The sequence below is a fragment of the Furipterus horrens genome, unplaced genomic scaffold (assembly GCF_987537825.1).
Source record: "Furipterus horrens unplaced genomic scaffold, mFurHor1.1.pri manual_scaffold_5, whole genome shotgun sequence".
Classification (NCBI taxonomy): Eukaryota; Metazoa; Chordata; class Mammalia; order Chiroptera; family Furipteridae; genus Furipterus; species Furipterus horrens.
In genome coordinates, this window is record NW_028327175.1 from 75725626 (window position 1) to 75746660 (window position 21035).

General features: G+C 36.7%; 1 protein-coding gene across 1 annotated transcript in view; it reads left to right on the top strand.

Moving 5' to 3' along the window:
* The window catches only part of MAN2A1 (mannosidase alpha class 2A member 1), a 165600-nt gene that overhangs the window by 131777 nt on the left and 12788 nt on the right, over positions 1-21035 (top strand). The window contains exons 17-19 of the mRNA XM_090276551.1: positions 8218-8351; positions 11068-11209; positions 14286-14419. Of these exons, the coding sequence (XP_090132677.1) occupies positions 8218-8351; positions 11068-11209; positions 14286-14419 (410 nt within the window). The remainder of the gene's footprint in view (positions 1-8217; positions 8352-11067; positions 11210-14285; positions 14420-21035) is intronic.

Genomic DNA, 21035 nt, shown 5'->3' on the forward strand with positions numbered 1-21035 from the left:
TTTTTTCCCATTACTGTTTAACCTCCTTATACCTCCCTCCCCCCAGCAATCACCACAGTTGTCCATGTCCATGAGTCCTTTTTCCTCTTTGATCAGTCCCTCTATCCCTAAATTCCTGCCCCCAGAGCTGTCAGCCTGCTCACTGTGAGTCTGTCTCTATTTTGCTTGTTAGTTTAGTTTGTTCATTAGAGTCCATGTATGAGTGAAATCATATGGTATTTGTCTTTCTCTGACTGGTTTATTTCACGTAGCATAGTGATCTCCAGGTTCATCCAGACTGTTGCAAAGGGTAAAATTTTCTTCTTTTTAATGACCAAGTAGTATTCCATTCTGTAAATTCCCCATAGTTGTTTTATCCACTCATCTACTGATGGACACTTGAGCTGCTTTCATATCTTGGTGATTGTAAATAATGCTTCAATGAACATAGGGGTACTTATGTTCTTTTGAATTAGTGTTTTGGGTTTCTTTGGATAAATTCCCAGAAGTGGGATCTCTGCATCAAAAGGCAGATCCATTTTTAATTTTTTAAGGTGCTTTCACACTGCTTTCCACAGTGGCTGCACCAGTCTGCATTCCCTGTATTCCCACCAACAGTGCAAAAGGGTTCCCTTTTCTCCACATCCTCCCCAGCCATTGTTTGTTGATTTATTGATCATAGCCATTCTGACAGGTTTGAGATGGTATCTCATTGTGGTTTTAATTTGCATTTCTCTGATGATTCAAAGATGTTGAGCAAGTTTTCATATATCTATTGGCCATTTGTATGCCCTCTTTGGAGAAGTGTCTGTTCAGGTCCTTTGCCCATTTTTATAATTGGGTTGTTTGTATTTTTGGTGTTGAGTTTTGTAAGTACTTCATAAATTTTGGATATTAACCCTTTATCGGATGTATCGGTGAATGTGTTCTCCCATTCTACAGGTTGTCTCTTTATTTTGTTCTCCTTTGATGTGCAAAAACTCTTTAGTTTGATGTAGTCCCATCTTTTTTTTTTTTTTTCCACTTGACTGCGGAGATATATTCAATAAAGATTGCTATGAACAATGTCTGAGATTTTGCTGCCAATGTTTTCTTCTATGATTTTTATGTTTTGGGGTCTAACATTTAAGCCTTTGGTCCATTTTGAATTTATTCTTGTGTGTTGTATAAGAAGGTGGTCTAGTTTCATTTTTCTGCATGTATCTGTCCAATTTTCTCAGCACCATTTATTGAATGAGACTATCCTTAGTCGATTATAAGTGCTTGCTTCCTCGTTGAATATTTAATGACTGTAAAGGTGTCAGTTTATTTCTGGGCTCTCTATTCTGTTCCATTGATCTATGTGTCTGTTTTTATGGCAGTATCAGGCTGTTTTGATTACTATGGCCTTGTAGTATAGTTTGATATTAGGTAGCATGATTTCTCCAACTTTGTTCTTTCTCAAGATTGCTGTTGCTATGTGGGGCCTTTTGTGATTCCATGTAAATTTTTAAAATATTTGTTCTAGTTCTGTGAACTATGTCATAGGAATTGCATTGAATCTGTAGATTGCTTTGTGTAGTATGGGCATTTTAATGATGTTAATTCTTCCTATCAATGAACACGGTATATGCTTCCACTTCCTTGTATCTTCTTCAATTTCTTTCTTCAGTATCCTATAATTTTCTGTATACAGAGCTTTTACTACCCTTGATTAGGTTTATTCCTAGGTATTTTATTCTTTTTAAAGCAATTGTGAATGGGATTGTTTCCTTAATTTCCCTTTCTGTTAGTTCATTATTGGCATATAAAAATGCAACTGATTTCTAGATATTATTTTGTATCCTGCTACTTTGCCAAATTCATTTGTTAGCATCTTTCCCAAATGTGTACTAAGTCCAGAGAAGGGCACAGGGTTGGGAAATGTAGGGGAAGTATGATGGTTAAAAGCTTAGACTCTGGAGTGAGCCCAGTTGCATTTCATTCCCAGTTCCCATCCCAGTTTTGACGCTTACCAGCTGTTTGATCTTGTGCAGGTTATTAAATGTCTGACTTTGGTTCCATTATCCTGACAATAATAGAGTCTATCTCATAGGAGTGTTAGAAGAATAACTGAGTTAACATACATAAAGACTGACAATTACCAAGTGTTGTACTATCTCCTTAAGAGGATGTGCGGGCCAGATGAGTTAGATAATAACTGTTACAAGAGGGTCATCATAAAGGGTTGGGGGAGCTGAGGATGATTTTTGATAAGCAATTGAATTGTTAAGATGCTTGGTCTTAGAGAAATGTCACTTGAATGGGCAAAAAGGAGGAAGAATATCATGAAGAATGCAGTGGGGTTGGTTAGATGAAATTCCCTTGTTCCTATGATAATTTGAAGAAGTCTGTTTCCATTGCATATTTTTTAAGTTGATGTCTAGTTTTTTCTTTATATTTAATATTTTTCAAATAGTCTTTGTTCAGTACCCACCATAGTTGAGGTAGGTGAGAGGTATGCTGCTGCTGCCTTCTTTTTTTTTTTCTTTCTCTAGTGAAATTGTGGTAACAAGAAAAGGAAGAACCCTATACCTTCTTGGCAGCTCCATTTCAGGCAGATGGTCTTGAGTGGTGGGTATATAGGGAGTCTGAGCTTCCTGATTGAAGGTGCCTTAGAAAGGAGCGTGTTTTGGAGAACAGGAGGTAGGTGAGTTCAGAATGAGTGTCAGTTGGAGGGAATGAGGGAAGACCATTCTTCCCTCTGTTGTCCTAGACCAGCCTGAATTGTGGGGAAGGTAACAGAAAACTCTGGGGTTGTGAACTGTTTTATTCAACTCCCAAGGCTTTAATTAGACCTGTCTCTTTTGGATTAAAAAAAAAAAAAAAATGTTAGCAGTGGAGATTTTTTTCCCTCTAAATCAGAGCTTCCAAAAACCCTGATATTTCTTAAAATCAATGTTTATTAGGAAAAACAAAGGTAGCTTCCTTGTTTTTAGTGTATCTTTCAGTTATTAGGTCGTCAAGTATATCATACTAAATTGGTATAATCTTTAATTAAAATTTGCAATTCATGTGATTGAAATTTTATACCTTTCCTATTACGCATTTAGTCTTATGTCATTGTGAGAATTATTGAAATGAAAAGCTTAAAACATGTCAACTAGTGCCTAGCTTATTATGTTGTAAGTTGATCAATAATTAGTGATAGTTATTTATCTAGTGCTTTATAAATAAAACAAAATGTTTCATCATCTTAAATTTGAGACTTGGAATGAAATTTGCTAAAATTTGTATTCATGAAAGCAGATGTTGAAATTTTCACTTGTGGAGAAATAATCAATGTGAATATTTACAGACCTGGAAATCAACAAGTACCTTAGAGGATAAATTAGATATTATAATGGATGATAAGTTGAGTAAGTCAACATGGAGAAAAAGGTCATCCAGTTGTGGGAATTATTACCATTTTTATTCTTGGTACTTTCAGATATGAGTAAAATATGTTTAAAATGTAGTCATGATAATATTTGATTTTTAGAAACATCATCTTAATGTTGACCTACTTAATTTATCATTTTTATGAGAATTGTTATTCAAGAATATGTGCTGAACTAAGCATTAATAACCGTAAGTGTCAACTTCCAGTTAAGTTGGATAAGTTCACAAAAATGTCACAAAAGTAAATACATAGTGGGAAAGGTATTTTTATATTTTTCATGATTTAAATACAAAATACTCTGAAAACAGGAGGGAAGATATTCAAAATCAGAACCTCTGTTTTTTTGCTAGCTATTATTGTCCTACTTTTGCTATAAAGTGATGATGACTCAGTCACCTTCTCTGTTCAGAAACGGATCTGAAGAAAAGAGATTAGGACAACAATTATATAGATAACAAGGTACCATTATCGCCCAAGATCCCATATTTTAAGGGCACTTGCTGAAGACCTTATTTTTAATCTTAGCTAGTTTTTTTGAGGATTTTTTTATATCTTATATCAAATTCCAGTTGAACTTTTGTTTGAAGATTTAAGCACCTCTCTTAACAGTTCTCGTCATCACTTTTCATTTTCGTAGTTGAGTATGGGCCACTTGTTATTATTCCATCTTGATCTAATGATTTGTCTTAATTATACATTGAGTACCACAGAACAGCATTTGATTCTTGCTTGGGTATGAGTGAGGCTCTCTTTTGCTTTTTCTCCCAAGCTGCTGCCTCTCACTGTTAAGCCATTTGAGTGTAGTGAGGGTGGATTCTAATTTATCAGGTCTATTCCTTGGAAAAGTATACTTTGTATATCAAAACTACTGGAATAAGGTGATCTGGAAAGGTGGAGAGGGTTAGATCAACTGAGACTCCTCAGTTCTGACAGATCTGATGTGACGGTGGAGACGAGATTGTGCAGAGGAGATTGTGCCTAGGATTCTCCAACGGCAGTCAATGGCAGCGCAGAGCCGTGACCTCAGACTTTCCATCTGCATTCCTCAGTCATCTTCACCCTCTGATGTTTCCGCCACCTCTTCTTTCCAACATAGGGCATGTGTCAGAATTGTCCTTCAGTTTTTCTCTCCACTCGCAGGAATACCCTTCGTGGTTTCCTGAAGACTGCTGCCAAGCAGCGAAGTCTACAGGGCAATGCCCTTTCTTTTCTGTCTGCCCCTTCCTGATCCACCCAGTAGGAGATGGCTCTAAAGAGACCAATGTCATTTTGAGGGTGAACTTGAAGACCCTGAGGCTCTTGCATTCCTAAAGCATGTTGCCTGTGACACAACCTAGCCTGACCCTAACCTCTTGCTTACTTTTTGTTTCTTCCCTCTGCCTTCTTAGAAAATATTCTTCTTTTAGAATGCTTCACAACTATTTTAGGTATGTAAATACATATAATATATATGTATACTCTTGACAAAAAATTTCACACATTTCAGATGTAAGATAAAATTTCTCTGGAATCTGTGCCTGGCTTCTATCCACCCCTCAAGAGAGAACAGGTACCTGTCCTCTCCTGTGTTTCTCTCTCTCTCTCTCTCTCTCTCTCTCTCTCTCTCTCTCTCTCTCATACATACACACACTGTATATATATACACACACACACATATATGTACATATATATGTATATATGTACACACACTGTATGTGTGTGTGTGTGTGTGTGTATAGTACTGTGTTTGTTCCCATTTTCAGCATAAATCTTATCATGCTCTATAAGCACTGCATTAGTTTTTTCCATCAGCTCTTTCTTTGTCAGGACAGAGAGCTCCCTCATTCTTTTCATTTCTTCCCATGTCAGCTAATTTCTGCATGACGAGGGACAGCTTAACTAATTCTGTTTAATATTGATTCAGCACCTACTACATGCCCAAAACGTTGTTACAAACTAGAATGCAAAGATGGTGTATAAGAAAGATAGTTTGTGTCTGTGAGAAGCTAACAGGCTCTAGGGAGGAAAAAATACAGTTGAGGAAAGACTCTTTGGGCTCCTTTATAGCTTTTGGCCTATGGACTGGCTCTGTTCTTATTTAACATTGCCTGTGTTAATAAGGATAAACAATCTTCATTCTCCTCTAAAGCAGCAAGAGGAAACTTACTTTTCTTTGTTGAAACCTGGAAATGGCATCACCCTCCTGCCCCCGCCATGGACTACCTTTATGAAGTAGGCGCTATTTTCTTTTCCCAGGATTGAAGCCCTAGCCGTTCATGCTCAGGTAGAACCGCTTTGGTAAAAATACCTTTTGCTGCTACATACTGCGAAGGCCCAGCAGACCACTGGAACCAGTGGGTCTGTGCCCCTGCTTCCCAGGGAGTTCACCCCTCAGTCCTGTGAGCTTCTTTGGGAATGGCGTGGTATGTAAACCTTAGGGGATTCTTGACACAGAACAAGCTAACAATCCCCTCTCTCCCTAACACATATTCTTTTTTAAAAATAATAAATTATCTTTGAGAACTCAGGGATACCTCTTGGCTTTTATTACCATTACAGGTTTTATTTGATTTGTTCATATACATACATTAGGTTTGTTCTTATTTTAAAAGTCTGTTTGGGCACAGAATTTAATTTATGTCTTGCTGAATTTTGAATGGATATAGAGCTCCTTTTAAAGGAGCTTTAATTATTTGCTGCCGCAACAGTATCTGAGCATAATACTGAATATAAGAAAGATGATTTTCTCAACAGAAATATTTTATTATTGCTAGAGGTAATGTGAAATTATTAATATTTTCTGCGGCATGTTTTCTGTAAGTATTTTCCAGAGATACGTGACTTGAAATTAATGATGCTCTCCTTTGTTAAGACTTTATTAACAAAGGGAATGTAAAGGGAATACATTTTGTGTGTTTTGTTGACCTCTGAGAGACTATCCAATCTAGAGTGGAGAATACATAAAGCACTGCTAAAAACCCTACAGATGCTTTCAGTAGATTAGACTACTTGTCACCTTCTGTCTTCCCCTATCCTATATTAGTATTGTCATCCCTTGTGCTACATTTTGTGTTTGAAACATTTTGGTTCATTTGAATCTTGTCTATTAAAATTCAATATACAATTCATTTGTTTTGTATCAATATGATGGTTAATCTAAGCATTCTGAAATGAACATTTGCATTTAAAGTAATGTATTTCCTAGTTCAAAGAAGATACTGTTATTCTGTCATCAGTGTATGTGATTTTTTTTTTTTGTAACTTCCCAATAATAGTGGAGATATATTGGCCTCAGCTATCTTGGCAAGTTCTTGTGGTAATTCTCAGAAGGAAATATATGTGTATGTCTAACTGGCAGAGGTTAGTGATCCAGATTATGTCCGTAAAGAAGGAAAGAAAGACACCCCTTCCCCCCGACCTATGCAGACCATACTCTTAACAGCTTTCTGAACAGAGTAAGGAACTGAAGTTAGCTCTCATTGAGGTTTTTGATTTGGAAGAGCAACATCTACCAGAAAAGAACTTATATGAACATTTTGAAAATCCTTCAGCCTGTTTAATATTGTTGCCATATTATTATTTATGTTTTATAATTTCCAGTGTTATTTTCATATAAATCTATAGCATCTGGACCAGCTGCATTTACATTCTTTTCCACAAATCCCATAGATTCAAACTTCCTTTCTATTTCCTGTCACCTTCTGTAAGCTCTGGGAATTCTTCTTGGCTTCTAAAAAAAGTCTTCCTTACTCCCTTCTTTCCCTCCCTATTTTTTTCCTTTCATAGCCCTCTGTCTAAAGAGTGGTGGTTCTCAGCCCAGAGGGACAGATTGTGCGTGAAGAGTAGGGAGAAGCAGGTAATAAGTAACAACGGCAGGTGAGTGTCCAGTAAGTGTCTTAGGATCTCACAAAACTTCAGCTGTATGGAAGAAGTAGGTCCAGTCTTACCTCTTCTGACCATTTTCTTAATTGCTCTCCTTCTTTGAAGATCCTGTAAGATCTCTTATAAACACTTAATCTGTATTGAGTGTTGGGTTTCTTCATGACTCCTCTCTCCATCCGAAATAGACCTAAGGCTTCACTGAGGATCTGACAATGCAGTTAGGGGAGCATAATGGAAATCAGTAAACACTTTAGGCTTAATGCCCCTGCCCCCCTGAAAAAAAAATGTCTGACACATCTGGGACTTCTTCAAGCTATCCTCTGCTTTATATAGCAAAGGGAAAAATGAATCACTTTATAACAAGGGTCCCTAAGAGTTACCAATATCAATTAAAATTGATTTAACATCTAGGGAGCTCTCCAGATTACACCCCAAAGTACTAATACAGTAATATCAGTTTCAGCCATAAGTCATCTCTTTGGATCTCCTATCTCTTTTCCTAGATATAAATCATGGGCAGTAACACACTGTCTCTTGAACCAACAGAGTATAAATGTCACTGCTCATAATTTCCAGTGTGTAAGGAGACAATGATGAAGTAGGCTCAGATGGCTCTGCTGGGGAATGGCGGTGCAGGCGAGAGGTGGACAACCTGCAATGGGGCTGACCTTTTCTCATTTAATGTCCTCTTTTTCCCCTCTAGAACTCATTGGAGAATCATTTGCATGTTATATTTCTTCTACATTTATCTCCACCAACCTCTTCATCCTTCTGTTAAGTTGTATCTTCTGAATAAATGTTATCTACCATCTGATATTAGAAAAAGAAAAGGTGAAGTGTGACATATTTAGCATATGAGAAATAAGATAGGAGATAGAAAACAGGAAAATATAACTTTGGAAGGAGTTCTGGATAGGATATTTAAGAAGAAGGGGCAATTAATTAATCTTCTGTTGTGCATATTCTTTTACATTTAGGAATAGAAGGACAGTCGGTGGAAGTTTCCAATATTGTGGACATCCGAAAAGAACATAACCGTGAGATTGCAATGACAATTTCTTCTAGTATAAACAGCCAAAATAGATTTTATACAGACCTAAATGGATACCAGGTAATTTTCCTTTAAAATGTCTAAGTAATGCTAATGTTAGTGCATAACTTTTATATATAGTAATGGGCCAGTTTATTTTGGATCCTTTGAAAAATATGCTTAAGGTTGCAAATTATTTCTGAAATTAAACTAAATTTTAACAGCTACTTGTAGGTTCTGTATTAACCAGATTTCCAAAATTATGACAATTATCTGAGTATTTTGTAGATCGTCTATTTGTAAGAATTTATTTTTTCAAAGGAAAACTCAGTGACTATTAATGTATGTTAAATACATCGATGTCAAAATGTATGTGAATTTACCTAATAGAAAGGAAACATAGGTAGGGATTGATGGATTATATCTTTTTTTCCTCTTAAGGAATTGACCTATGCATATTTAGCTTATTCTCTCTATATATTTAAATGTATAATCTAATAATGGACTCCTTTAAATTTTGGCAAAACCTTTCGCCTTTTTTAATTGGGGTGCATTGTGTGTACCTTTATACACATACATATGTGTACATAGACATACAATACAAACATATTTACGTAGGAATGCGAGTAGCTATGCATTTAATCAAATATTTTTGAAATAGTAATGAGAAAATTGATTTATAAATTTTTTTTAGATTATCAGGCCTCTAACATAGCTTTTTTGATTGTTACTGAATCTTTGTATTCAAGGTGTATATGTGTGACAATATATCTTTAAAACAATATTTTTAAAAACAGCATCTTTTTGAGATGTTAACATTTTAGAAATTTCTGGCTATGAATATAAATAATTTCACAACAAATGTTTTTACTTTGTCTGATTTTTAACTGGGATGAGTGGACAGGATTGTGATAATTTTCTCTTCCATGATTTCCTGCAAAAGTTAAATTTAAACCTTGTCCAAAGCATAAAAATCGCAACATACATTTTGAATAACATGTTAATCTTCATACAGCTGTTTGGTTTTCAAGTGAAACCCCTGCTTTATGGTGATTCATTTTCTTTGTATATAAAAGAAAAGCTTTTCTTGAAATCTACCAGAAGGAATTATTTGTATGTGTGGGTGTATATATGAATGAAAAAACTTAGTAAAAAATGAATAAAAATGTGAATTTTCTTTTTAAGGATCAAGCATTTCAATAAATAGGAAAATATTTTTAAGTCTATAACCTAAATATTTCTGCTTTTAAAATAGACTTTTAAGCTTTGGAAAGAGTGGTACTTGGGCAAGACTAGAACTCTAGACCTACATGTAGGGAGTAAGAGTAACAGCTACCCACTTGTGAGTTCTAAATATCGTTTTTATAAGTATATGCATTAATTGGATTGGGAAGATCAGGATTGTAAAGGAGAAATGGAGAATTCTCTCAAGCTAGCTTATTTAAAAAAAAATTTTTTTTAAACATTTTATAGTTGCTTCATCGTCAGTTTATTAATTTCCTGGGACTGTGATAAAAATCACCACAAACTGGGTGGCTTAAGACAACAAACACATCTCACAGTTCTGAACACTAGACCTCCAAAATCAAGGTGTCAGCAGGGCCTCACTCCCTCCAGATGCCCCAGGGAAATGTCCTTTCTTGCCTCTTCTGGCTTCTGGTGGTTTCAGGCCACTTTTGGTACTCTTGCCTTGTAGGCACATCACTTCAGTCTGTGCCTCCACTGCCACATGCCGTCTCCTTGTGTCTCTATGTGTCCTTCTGTGTCCTAATTTTCCTCCTCTTACAAGGATAGCAATCATTGGATTAGAGCCCAACCTAATCCAGTATTAACTTGATTACATCAGCAGGGACCCTATTTCAAAATAAAATCACATTCATAGATTCTGGGTGAACATGAATATGTGGGGACACTGTTCAGTACAACCAGTAAGATGAAAGACATACTGCAGAGTTGTGAAGATTCAAGATCTTACTGTGAAGTTCCCAGCACTGCGCATGAAGTTAATGGGTACCCAGTACATGTTAACTATTATGTTAACTTCTTTGCTTGAGTTTCATGTGAAACTTTTATGAGTTTAAAAGAAGAGATGGCATTATTGTGCAGTATGAATAAGATTCCTGAAAACAGAGTCTCTGATGTGTCTCCCTGATGTTTGAATGAGTCTCTAAAGTTAGCGTTGTATTGCATGCATTCAGGTATTAGACAGAAAAAATTGGAATTTGGAACTGTCTACATTGAAACCATGCAAGAACAGTAAGCATTGAATAGTTGTTAAATATAAATATGCATTTGATTATTATAATGTAATATGTTAGAGGATTTGATGGGGAGATCTAGGGTATTTATTAAAACTGATATTAGAAGAAGAATTATAAGAGATATTTCTTGAAAGAGGATAAGGAGCTATTATGCTAAGTATTCATTACAAAAGCAGTATGTTAGATTTAGATGAGAAATGAATACTTAATACCTTTATAATTTTTATGCAAATATTAGAGAGCTAGAAGACTTTTGTTATGGATATTTATTCTGAATTTAAATAGGAATGCCTATTTTAAAAATCTGGACAAGTTCTCTCTCTTAAAAATTATTTTCTAAGATCCTTGCAATTTTTTTCATATTGTTTTGAAGAATGTTTTATATTTTAAATGAGTTCTAACCTTGAACAAGAAAGGAAGCTATGCCTTTTTCTCTTTGAAGGAAAAAGTCATCTATAGTCAATACTAATTTTTTAAAGTACATATGTAAATACCACTCATTTATTCTTAAAAAAGAGAATTGTATGGTCTTATAGATTCAACCTAGAATGACAATGAGCAAATTGCCTCTTCAAGCAAATGTCTACCCGATGACCACAATGGCTTACATCCAGGATTCCGAGCATCGCTTGACTCTGCTGTCTGCTCAGTCTCTAGGTGTCTCGAGTTTGAAAAGTGGTATGTATTGTTTAGGTTTTTTTTTTCTCCCATAAATTTCAGTTCCAAGGATATGGTTTTTCTGTGGGTCACATGTATTATCATCTTCAGTCTCCAGCTTTCTTTTGAGAGCCAGACTGTAAGTTAATTTTATGTTTTGTGAGAACAGCGTTAAATGATGGATTTCTTCAATCTTCCATGAAGAACAGGGACCTAAAATTCTGTGAAACTGATTGTTTTTTCAAGATAATTTGTCTCTCCTGATGGTCCGCTGTTTGCAGAATGGGCTATTATACTGAGTGATTAAATGGATGCAGAACCTCAGATAACTTACTTAAGTTTCTAAAGGTGGAAGGTTACAGTTCAAATGACCAAATGATGGTCCTCTGAATCACATTCTTCTACACTACCACCTGAAAGGAGAAGGGTAGAGGATACAGACGGAGCGACAAAGAGGTGACAGACACGAATTTAAGGATTCCAAAAGAGAGAATGAGATGGAGAAAGAAAATAGTAGATACAGACTAATTTTTGAAAAAGTTTCAGTTGTGAGACTTTTGTCTTGTATGATACATTATTTTAATTATCATTTACAGGTCATCAGTTGCCCTTCTCTACATGCAAAGTGTTGCTTAGATAAGTGTCTTAAGGAGCCAGGCAAATAAACAAGTGCAGATGCCTGGTGCATCCTTTGACACAAACCCACTTTTTATTTTAGGCATATATGTACATTTTGTACTTCCACACACACAAAACACATACTACTTCTCATTTTTCTTTGTGCCCTTTATTAGCCAAAGTTATGAAGTCATGCCATAAAGACATTAACGCAGTTATAAAAAGAATAATGTCCTCAAGTCAGGGATTCGGTTGGGGTGGTGGGACCTGAGCAAATTGGAGGGCATATTCCCCATGTCCAGTGAGGCGGCCACTGCTTAGTGCCAGTACATTGTACACTGTCTCCGTGAGGAAAGGGGCCCAGTGTTGCCAAATGTTTTTGAAGAGCCCAGAAATCTGGAATTTTCTGTGAAGTTGCCCAATCTGTAAATGTTGACTTAACTTTTTCAATATCAGAACATAAAACATCTTTGTGCCAGATGTGACCCTTAACCCATTCATTTTTAAACCCTGCCTTAAATTCTCAAAGGTGGGCTTTGAGCAGGGATGAGTCATGAGGACTCAGGCAGTCATGAACCAAGCAGAATTATCTCACTTCCCTGATAAACATAACCTCTGCCCCTGCTGTAGACACCCAGATACCCTGGAGTTTGAATAGCTACAAACATAAAAATAATTTGAGTACCGTCCAGGAAATGATTACTGCTACTTAGTATATGGACTAACAATTGGAAGCAGGCAGAAGAGTTAGTAATTGCCACGAGATTGATGTATTAATTTGGGTGTGAAGTGATGAAACTCTAATCATCCTCACACACATGGAGACAATTAGTCCCAATGCCCGAGGAGCGAGTTCTAGACAGTTGTCTTCTAACATATGGAAGTCGTAACAGTGAAAATTCTAACCATTGCTGGTCATTTTATGTACGGGATACCCCAACTAAGAAGAAAGAAGCTGAAGAGTTGTATTGACTATGTAAGAGTAATAGTTATTAAATCTTTTATTCATTGCTCTTTTATGCTGAATGATCATTTAATAAGTTACACATTTGAATGAATGGATGGATGAATATACATATATATATATTTTTTTAATTTTTTATTACATTTTATAGATTATATTGTCACAATAGTTCCAGTTTTTTTCCCCTTTGCTCCCTGCCGCCAGCCACTCCCCTCCCCCAGCAATCCCTCCCTTCCCCAGTCCATGTCCATGGTTCCTGCATGCAATCTCTCCAGTTTCTCCCTTTCCTGTGTTACCATTATTTTAGAATTACTTCATTAATTGATTTTTTATAACAATAAAAAATGTTAACACCCCCCCCCCCTCAGACTTTAGACCCTTTTTAATCTTATAGAGGACAGTGGGCGATGGTCTCCTGCTTTTCTAGCTGCTTCAAGCTGGACATGGTCGTCGTCCTACCTACCCTTGGGTCCAGAAATCCCTAATAAGAGTGGGGGTGTGGAGCAGAGGGGTGGCCTTCCCACATGGGGAAGGATCGTGCAGACTCCAGGTCAGTTGGCTGTCCCCGGACAATGGCGTGCTTGGTTTAACAGGCTGGCATCCTTGTTGTATTCTGGGGGCAACAGATTTGACAACAGGGTTAGAAGGCATCATTCAATCCATAACCACTAGATGACAAAAGGCAGGGATTAATTTTTCTGAATATACATATGTTTTTAAAGTATATAACTTAAGGGTTTTTTTGTTGTTGTTGTTGTTGTTTGTTGTTTTTAGTATAATCTCAAATATATATAAATAAGCCTGGCTTTCTTTTTTTGGTTTATCTTTTTAGTTTGTAATCTCATAACCTGATGATTAGCTTATGATTTAAATTAGAGGAGATGTGGTATTATTGCACAGCAAATGAAGGGACCACATGTGACCCCTTTTGGAGCTAGAGGAGACTGGAGCGTGGTGATGCCGCTCACATAATCTCAGGGAGGGAAGGGATTTATGGTAGGCGTTACCAAATCCCAGGCTTCTTCAGAGAATCATTGCATATCAAGTGACCTAAGCCATATTTCAAATCCTCTGTAGATCCTGCCCATCAGTATTTGTTTCATTACTCCATGTGAGATGTTAATTTTGTAGTGAACCTCATAAACATTTTTATATTCCAAATGCTGACACCAAAAACTTTGGAGGCTTAATTTAACTCTAGATTAAAATTTTTTTTAAATGTTAGATTAATTCTTTTTTTAAAGTTTTAATTTTGATCTGTCCTGTTTTAAATTTCTTATGTGTTTTTAACTGGATATTAATGCAGAAAAGCAGAAATATAAATCATGTAATATGAATTTTTACTGGCTACTCTAAGCCATTATTGAGGAAAAGCCCATGGTACTGTGGGTTGTATAGATCTGTGTCCTTGACTAGAGGAGAGACATTTATATCGAGAACACGCCTGTACTCACACGATCCTCAATGAATGTTTGTATTAAATAACCCTGGCCAGTGTTTTTGTTTCATTCATAGGTCAGATTGAAGTTATCATGGATCGAAGACTCATGCAAGATGATAATCGTGGCCTTGAGCAAGGTGTCCTTGATAACAAGATTACAGCTAATTTATTTCGAATACTACTAGAAAAAAGAACTGTCGTGAATATGGTAGGAAAAAATAACTTGTCACCCACAATTTGAAATTATGACTTTCTGCCTTTTTATTTTTTACAATTCTCAGTATTGAGATATATTTATAATAGATTTATCCTATATTCACAAGAAAGAGAAGTTCAGTTTTATATATACACATACACACACACACACACACATAATATACATTCGTATTTTATGTGTGTGTGTGTATAAGTATATATATATATATGGTAAGGCTTGCATTTAGGTCATTTTAATATTTTTCTTTTTATGTAGATTAAAAAAATAAAGGAATCACCTCGAGTGAAATTTCTTGAAATTATTTTTGAAAGAGTTGAGTTAAAGAGTAAAGCTTAGTAACATATTTAGGAGAATAAGTTTGATTAGTAAAATGGATTTGAAACCTTAGTGTACTTATTCTTGTCATAGATTCATCTATTGAAAATGGATTTACTTGTCTGTCTTGGTCAGTTTTCAATCTTCAAAGCAAAACTGCAGCATTCCATGTTAAAGTCTGGCCAAAACTCTGTTGGATATGAACCAGCCTGACAATATGCTTCTTCAAGTGTACCTCAGAGTCCTTTATAAATTACTGATTACCATCTCAGGTGGCCCTAGACATAGCTGTCTTTCTCTTCCTTCTCTCTCCTCTTTCTCCACTCACCATTTCAAATCTTTTCTACTATTCCAGCCAGTGACCTCACTGTCTACTTGATAGAGAGAACAGCCATGCGGCATTGCCCACTGTTCTAAATACCAGGCATCAACTCCCACCCTTCCTTTCTTCCTTCATGTTACAGGAGCAACGTTTACCTTCCTTTCATTGGACACCAGTCCCTCCACTTGCCCTTGGAACTTGGTCTCATCTCTCTCCTCAGGATCCTGTTACTAGGTATTCTTCCTCCTCATTCATCTGTGTCCTTCATAGGAAATCCTTTCTGTTCACTTTTAAACACTAGTTTCTTCTATTAAAACTTAAACAGAAAACAGCCCTCACTCAGACTCTCATTTCCAATTTCCCTGCACTACTGCCCTATCTCCCATATCCTGTTGAGGCAGAGTTTATGAGATGAGGTTATTTCATAACTTCCCTCTCACACTTAATTCATTTCAGTCTGGCGGTAGCCTCCATCATGCACTCTTGCCAGTGTAGATGCAGCAGATGTTTTCAGTTGTTCACTCACTTCACCTTTCATCAACATTGGACACTGACCATTGTCACTTCTTAGAACACTGTCTAGCCAGGGCTTCCATGGTGCCACATTCAACAGGTTTTCTTTCTTCTTCTTGGGCGGTTCTTTCTCTATGTCTCTTATAGTCTCTAGCCTTTAAGTATCAGAGGTCTTAAGGCTTGTCCTATCCCTTTCTCTTCTTATATGTTCTCCCTCTGCAATCCCTCCTTCTCCTGTGGCTTTGGTGACCACCTCTATGCAGATGGAACCCACAAGTGTACACCCCATCTATCTAGTTCCTGATATTTTTTCCTACATGTCTAAGGGCATCTAGGGCTCAACAGATCGAAAATCACTCTCATGACCTCCCTACCCGCCAGACCTGACCCTTTTCAGTGTTCGCTCTCTTGGTGACTGGCACTACCTTCTATGCAATGCAAGCCACCTAGGAGTCATGTCTCGTAGACACTCCTCCCTCACCAGCCCTTTTCTCACAAGACCGGTCACCAGGGTTTGGCTATCTCATTGCCTAACTTTTTCAAATTTATAAACTAGTTTACTTCGAACACCCTAATCTTAACTAACATCATGCATTTCCTAGATCTAGCCTATACATCCGCTTTGCTCTCCTCTTTCTGCCATGGTTTTTTTCCTTAATCTAGGAAGCAGAGTGTTTTTGTTTTTTCAAAACCAAATCTAACCTCATTGCCCCCTGCGTTGCTCATCTGATGTCTTCTCATTGCTCTCAGTATAATAGCCCAAACCTTACCACGACCTACAGAGCCCCTCATGATATGGACCCTGCCGTTCTTCCCTCCTCATTGAGCATGACTCTCACTATTTCTGCTCTGGGTCCAGTGGTTTCCTTTCGGTTCTCAGTACTTCTCTTGCACCATGCCCCCACAGCACCTTTGTATGTGTTTTTCATCCTCTTTGCCCAGGAAAGTTGGTTCTAGTTCAAATCAGAGCTCAGTTTGTCAACTGCTTCTGCTTGAGCAGATCAGATCCCTTTCTTCTAGGCTCCCTCATCCATGCATGGCTCCTTCATGCATATATGTAATTACTGGATCATTGTCTGTCTTTTCCTTTGGACAGTAAACTCCCTGAAAGTAGGGGGTATAGCTCTCTGCTTCTAGGTTGTTCCTGGCAGAGGAACCACCCAATGTAATGGGTTAGCCAAGAAGTACATGAGGTTTTATTTATAAAATAAAAGACACATTTTTCATTTTCACCAATAACTATTGATTCAGATATTTTGACTATTTTGGCTATCCCATGTGGTATAATGTTGATTGTTCTCAATTAATGTCTCAATTTGATCACTATCAGCTTCAATTGGTCTGTCCAACCATGGAGTATTATCCATTGAGGAATCTCTAGCACCAAACTCCACAAACCACTTTGACACATTCATTCAGTCACAGCACCTTCTCCATATACTACACAAATCTTTTTTTGCATGTCGGTTATTTTTTAACTTTCTTTAATAATGAAACATAATATGCCAAAAATGTGTATTTTCTTCCATCTTCAGTATTAAAATGGCTGCACAAAAATTCACCAGTTTTGATAAGCTTTTTTTTTTTTAATGTATGCTGTTAATGACAGCTGTCACAATACAACCTAACAAAATTGTTTCAAATGAAGTTGAAGACTACTAAGTGCTACAGAGCCATCTTACGGAAAAAAACAATGGACCTATTTGGCCAACCCAATATGTTGTATGAATGGATACCCAAATGCATAAATGAATGAGTTGTGATAGCACACTGCCACTGTATTTAGCGCAATTATTGCTTACTGCCTTGTCACCATGGGCATGTTCTAGTCCCTGTATTAGATTCCAGCGACTTGTCTATTTCATCTCCCTGTGTCCCACAGGGCCTCTTTGCCTGTGGTAAACATCCTGTAAGTAAAATTACCAGTTGATTGAATGAAATGATAACAGTTCATTAAAGCAAAGAATTCTCCCAATATCTAGACTTTTCGGGAAAAAGATTTTAATATCAATTTAAGATGTCAAGATTTATACCAGTTCTTGGGACTCATGGTTTAAATCAATAACTGACAAGAGAGCGTAGTTCTAGGGTTAAAACTGCATGGAAATATGTTGGAGTGCCAGCAGCTACTGTCTTTTTCTCCTGAAAATGTTTCTGGCTTTTATGACTTTTCTTTCTATATAGACACTGATTTGCAAAACTTCTGTTAACTATGGCAATAAGACTTTTCATGTCAGATCTATAAAGCTTTCCCTTAGAAGTTAAATAATTGTTTATTCTCATTCAAAACTCCTTAGAGACAAGTTGATTTAAATTTGATCCAATGTTTTTATAATCTTATGTTAGTTAAATTTTTCTTTTGCACAGCTATAGATTCTTGGGCTTAACTCAAGAGTTTCTTTTAAATAAAAAATGAACTAGAGAAAAAATACATTTTAATTTTCAGTGAAATCGATTTAAAAAGACGTGATAAAGAAAGATTACATGCAATATAACTTAATTTTTTTAGAAGGTGTTTTTATTTTCAAATCAGGCTTTAAAATCTAAAATATTGATGGTAAAAACCGAGGTGGGGAGACACTAGACAGGAAGGCATTTTAATGGGAAGAAGTGAGTCCTGTTCCCCAGTGTTCCGCCGAGAGGCAGTGAGAATAAGGACTAGAATGAAGTACGGATGCCCAGCAGAGGGCTGTGGCTACGTGAGGTTGACTGTCACCCATGGTAATGATACAGAAGTGAAAAGCAGGAATTGTCTCTTTGGCATTGACCCTTTACAACTTGTTTCTTTGCCTCTCACTCCCACCATCCTCCTGCTGGCAACTGGTACAGTAAAGGGGGCCTTGCGCTAGACTTAGAAGCGTTCAAGTGTTACAGTTGTATCATTTTACCTCTGGTTATCAATTATTGACACATAAAGAAAGGAAGTTAGGAGAGAGCAGATGAAAAACTCAAATGTTGACAAGGCTGAGGAGAGTGATGACTTGAGGGAGATCGGTCAGGTTCAAGGGCAAATACTTAAGTTAGGTGACCAGAGGATCTGTGGTGAACGAACATAACATGAAGCCCACTGAGAAGCCATAATTCAGCTCCCGCTGTTTCCATATGTGAATAGGAAGATCCAGTATTTGGGGTAAAAAAATTTTTTTAAGCAATTAGTAGTTTAGGGGAGTTTTTATTATTGTCATTGATGATTTCAGTGTGAAATCTTCTGGACTTTTTTTTTTTTCTGTTATTGAGAGTTGGCTGGAAAACAACTTTCTAATACCATCCAGGCCTACCAAAATATCTCTGTAGGCAAATTCGGCCCACACCCTACCAGGCTTTTCAGCTCTGTGCTATATGATATTTATCTCTAAATTTTTAGATTCAATATATTTTCATTCTCATTTTTCCTTCTGTCTTTTTATGCCACCCCCCCACACACACACACAATTTTTCTCTCATTTATTTTTCTTGCATTTGCTTGTTAAATTAATAGATGAGGTTCAACAAACATTATCAAAGTCTCACCATGTGTCAGGTCATACTAAAGAAACAAAGGTGACCAAACAACAATCTCTCTCTATCTTATATAATTTAGCAGGTTTTGATGTGTGTGAAATGAAAACCTTTGGTATTTAGGGATCAGATAACCCAAGTGGGCCTAATGAAGAGCACCAGGGGCCTGGCAAGAAGTTTGACTTATAAAATAAGAGCCAGAACCCACTGGAGATCTCAGCTTCATGTGGTTTGCATCAGAATGGGCTTAAAATTATTTTAATTGAACCAATGCTGCAAGGAGAAAACTAGTCTGAAGCCTTCCCTCCAAAAAGAAGCCAAATAATGTTTATAGTAGTATATTAGTTACTACATACAAGGCTGGGGACTTCATTTATAGCTCAAACACTTTAAAATGTTCTATAAACTTGGGGTTTATCATAAGGTTACAGTTAGAAGATTACCTGTCCAGGAGATTAATCAAAATAGTGGTCATTCTACAGTTAAATATCTTGTTGAGCCCATGTTGCTATAAATATTAAGAAGGTGTGTGAATGGTGGAACCTGGGCAGCTTCCAGCTGTGTTATTTTTTCATGGTGCTCTTATGGCACTGAACCACTACTCTTCTGTTCATATAAATTTCTTTTCCTAATCTTGCTTAGGACTATAAATGGGTAAGTGCTTGAATTCTTAACAGTACTTATGACATTGTTTCCTTTGACAGAAGACTTTTCATGGACATGTTTTTCAATCTGAATCCTGGTTGTGGTTTTTTTTTTTTTTTTTTTTTTATCCAAAACTAGTTAAAAGGGGAAAGCTTATACTTTTGATTCCAAAGGGCATTCTCTTTCTTCTAGAAAGTTGGAAGGGTGTCTCCCGTGCCGATTCTCAACACAGGTTCACAGAGCAGTGTGGGACTGAGCACATGAGATTCATCTGGGAAGGAATGGCATTTAAGCCTCAACTTTCCAGGGCCTCACCCCGCCTGGGAAATCTATGCTTTTTAAAAGCTCCCCAAGCCATTCTGATGTATGATTGATTTGGAGGAAGCACGAGGGTTAGGTGAACTGATCTGGGTTTGGAGGACAGGTAAATGTGCACATTATGGCTTCTAACCTATAGATAATCATCAGGAAGTACCCCAACTTCTCACTCAACTGTCCAGGGGTTCCTCCAAGAGCATAGAACAAAGCCAGAGAGCTTTTTCTGAGTGTTTCTTGGCCTACAACGGACTTAATGGCTCCTGAATCTGATAAGGCAGGTGTTTTCCTTTCTGTTAGAACCTTTTATCTCTATTACTCAAAGGTGATTTGTCAGCAGTTCTGACCTAGATTATGAAGTTCTTTGATCTTGGAGTGCATTTAAAGTGTCTTGTTGAAAATGTTCCTTCTCTATTCTTGTTATTCTACAAGTTGCATTAAATCTCAATATCATTGGAGAATAGTATTTTATATGCTCTGTTTAATCTTTCCTTAAAAAACGTGGAATGGATATATTTTTTGACAAGTCTTTTAGGCCTCATATTTTTTTATCAGCATCTTAATATTTCAGTGTCCCTCTGCTGCCTTAAAATTATTTTCTTTCTCCCTGGTCTAAATTGTAATGACATATACAGTTTGCTACTGGCAAGATGCTTGTCACTCTTCACTAACACCCTCTGTTCAATGCTAATCTGACATTCCGAATTTTAAGCTCTGTGTCTTTGTTAAGTCCTGTCTTTTCACACAGATAAGTAGCCAAGCCTTTCGTGTGGAAAAAGGATGCAACTTCAGAAGATATCAGTGAAATAGTCATTAAAAAAAATAAGATGCAAAATTAAATTTACCACAAACATCATGGTGAAGAAAGGCCTTTCTACATAAATTATTTTCTCTTCTTAGTGCTTTTCTGTGTCTGCTTTTACACCCTAGGTATTATTGGTTAAGGTTCTGCTTAGTCATTGACTTAATTAATTGTACTTGTCATCCACCATATGTCCG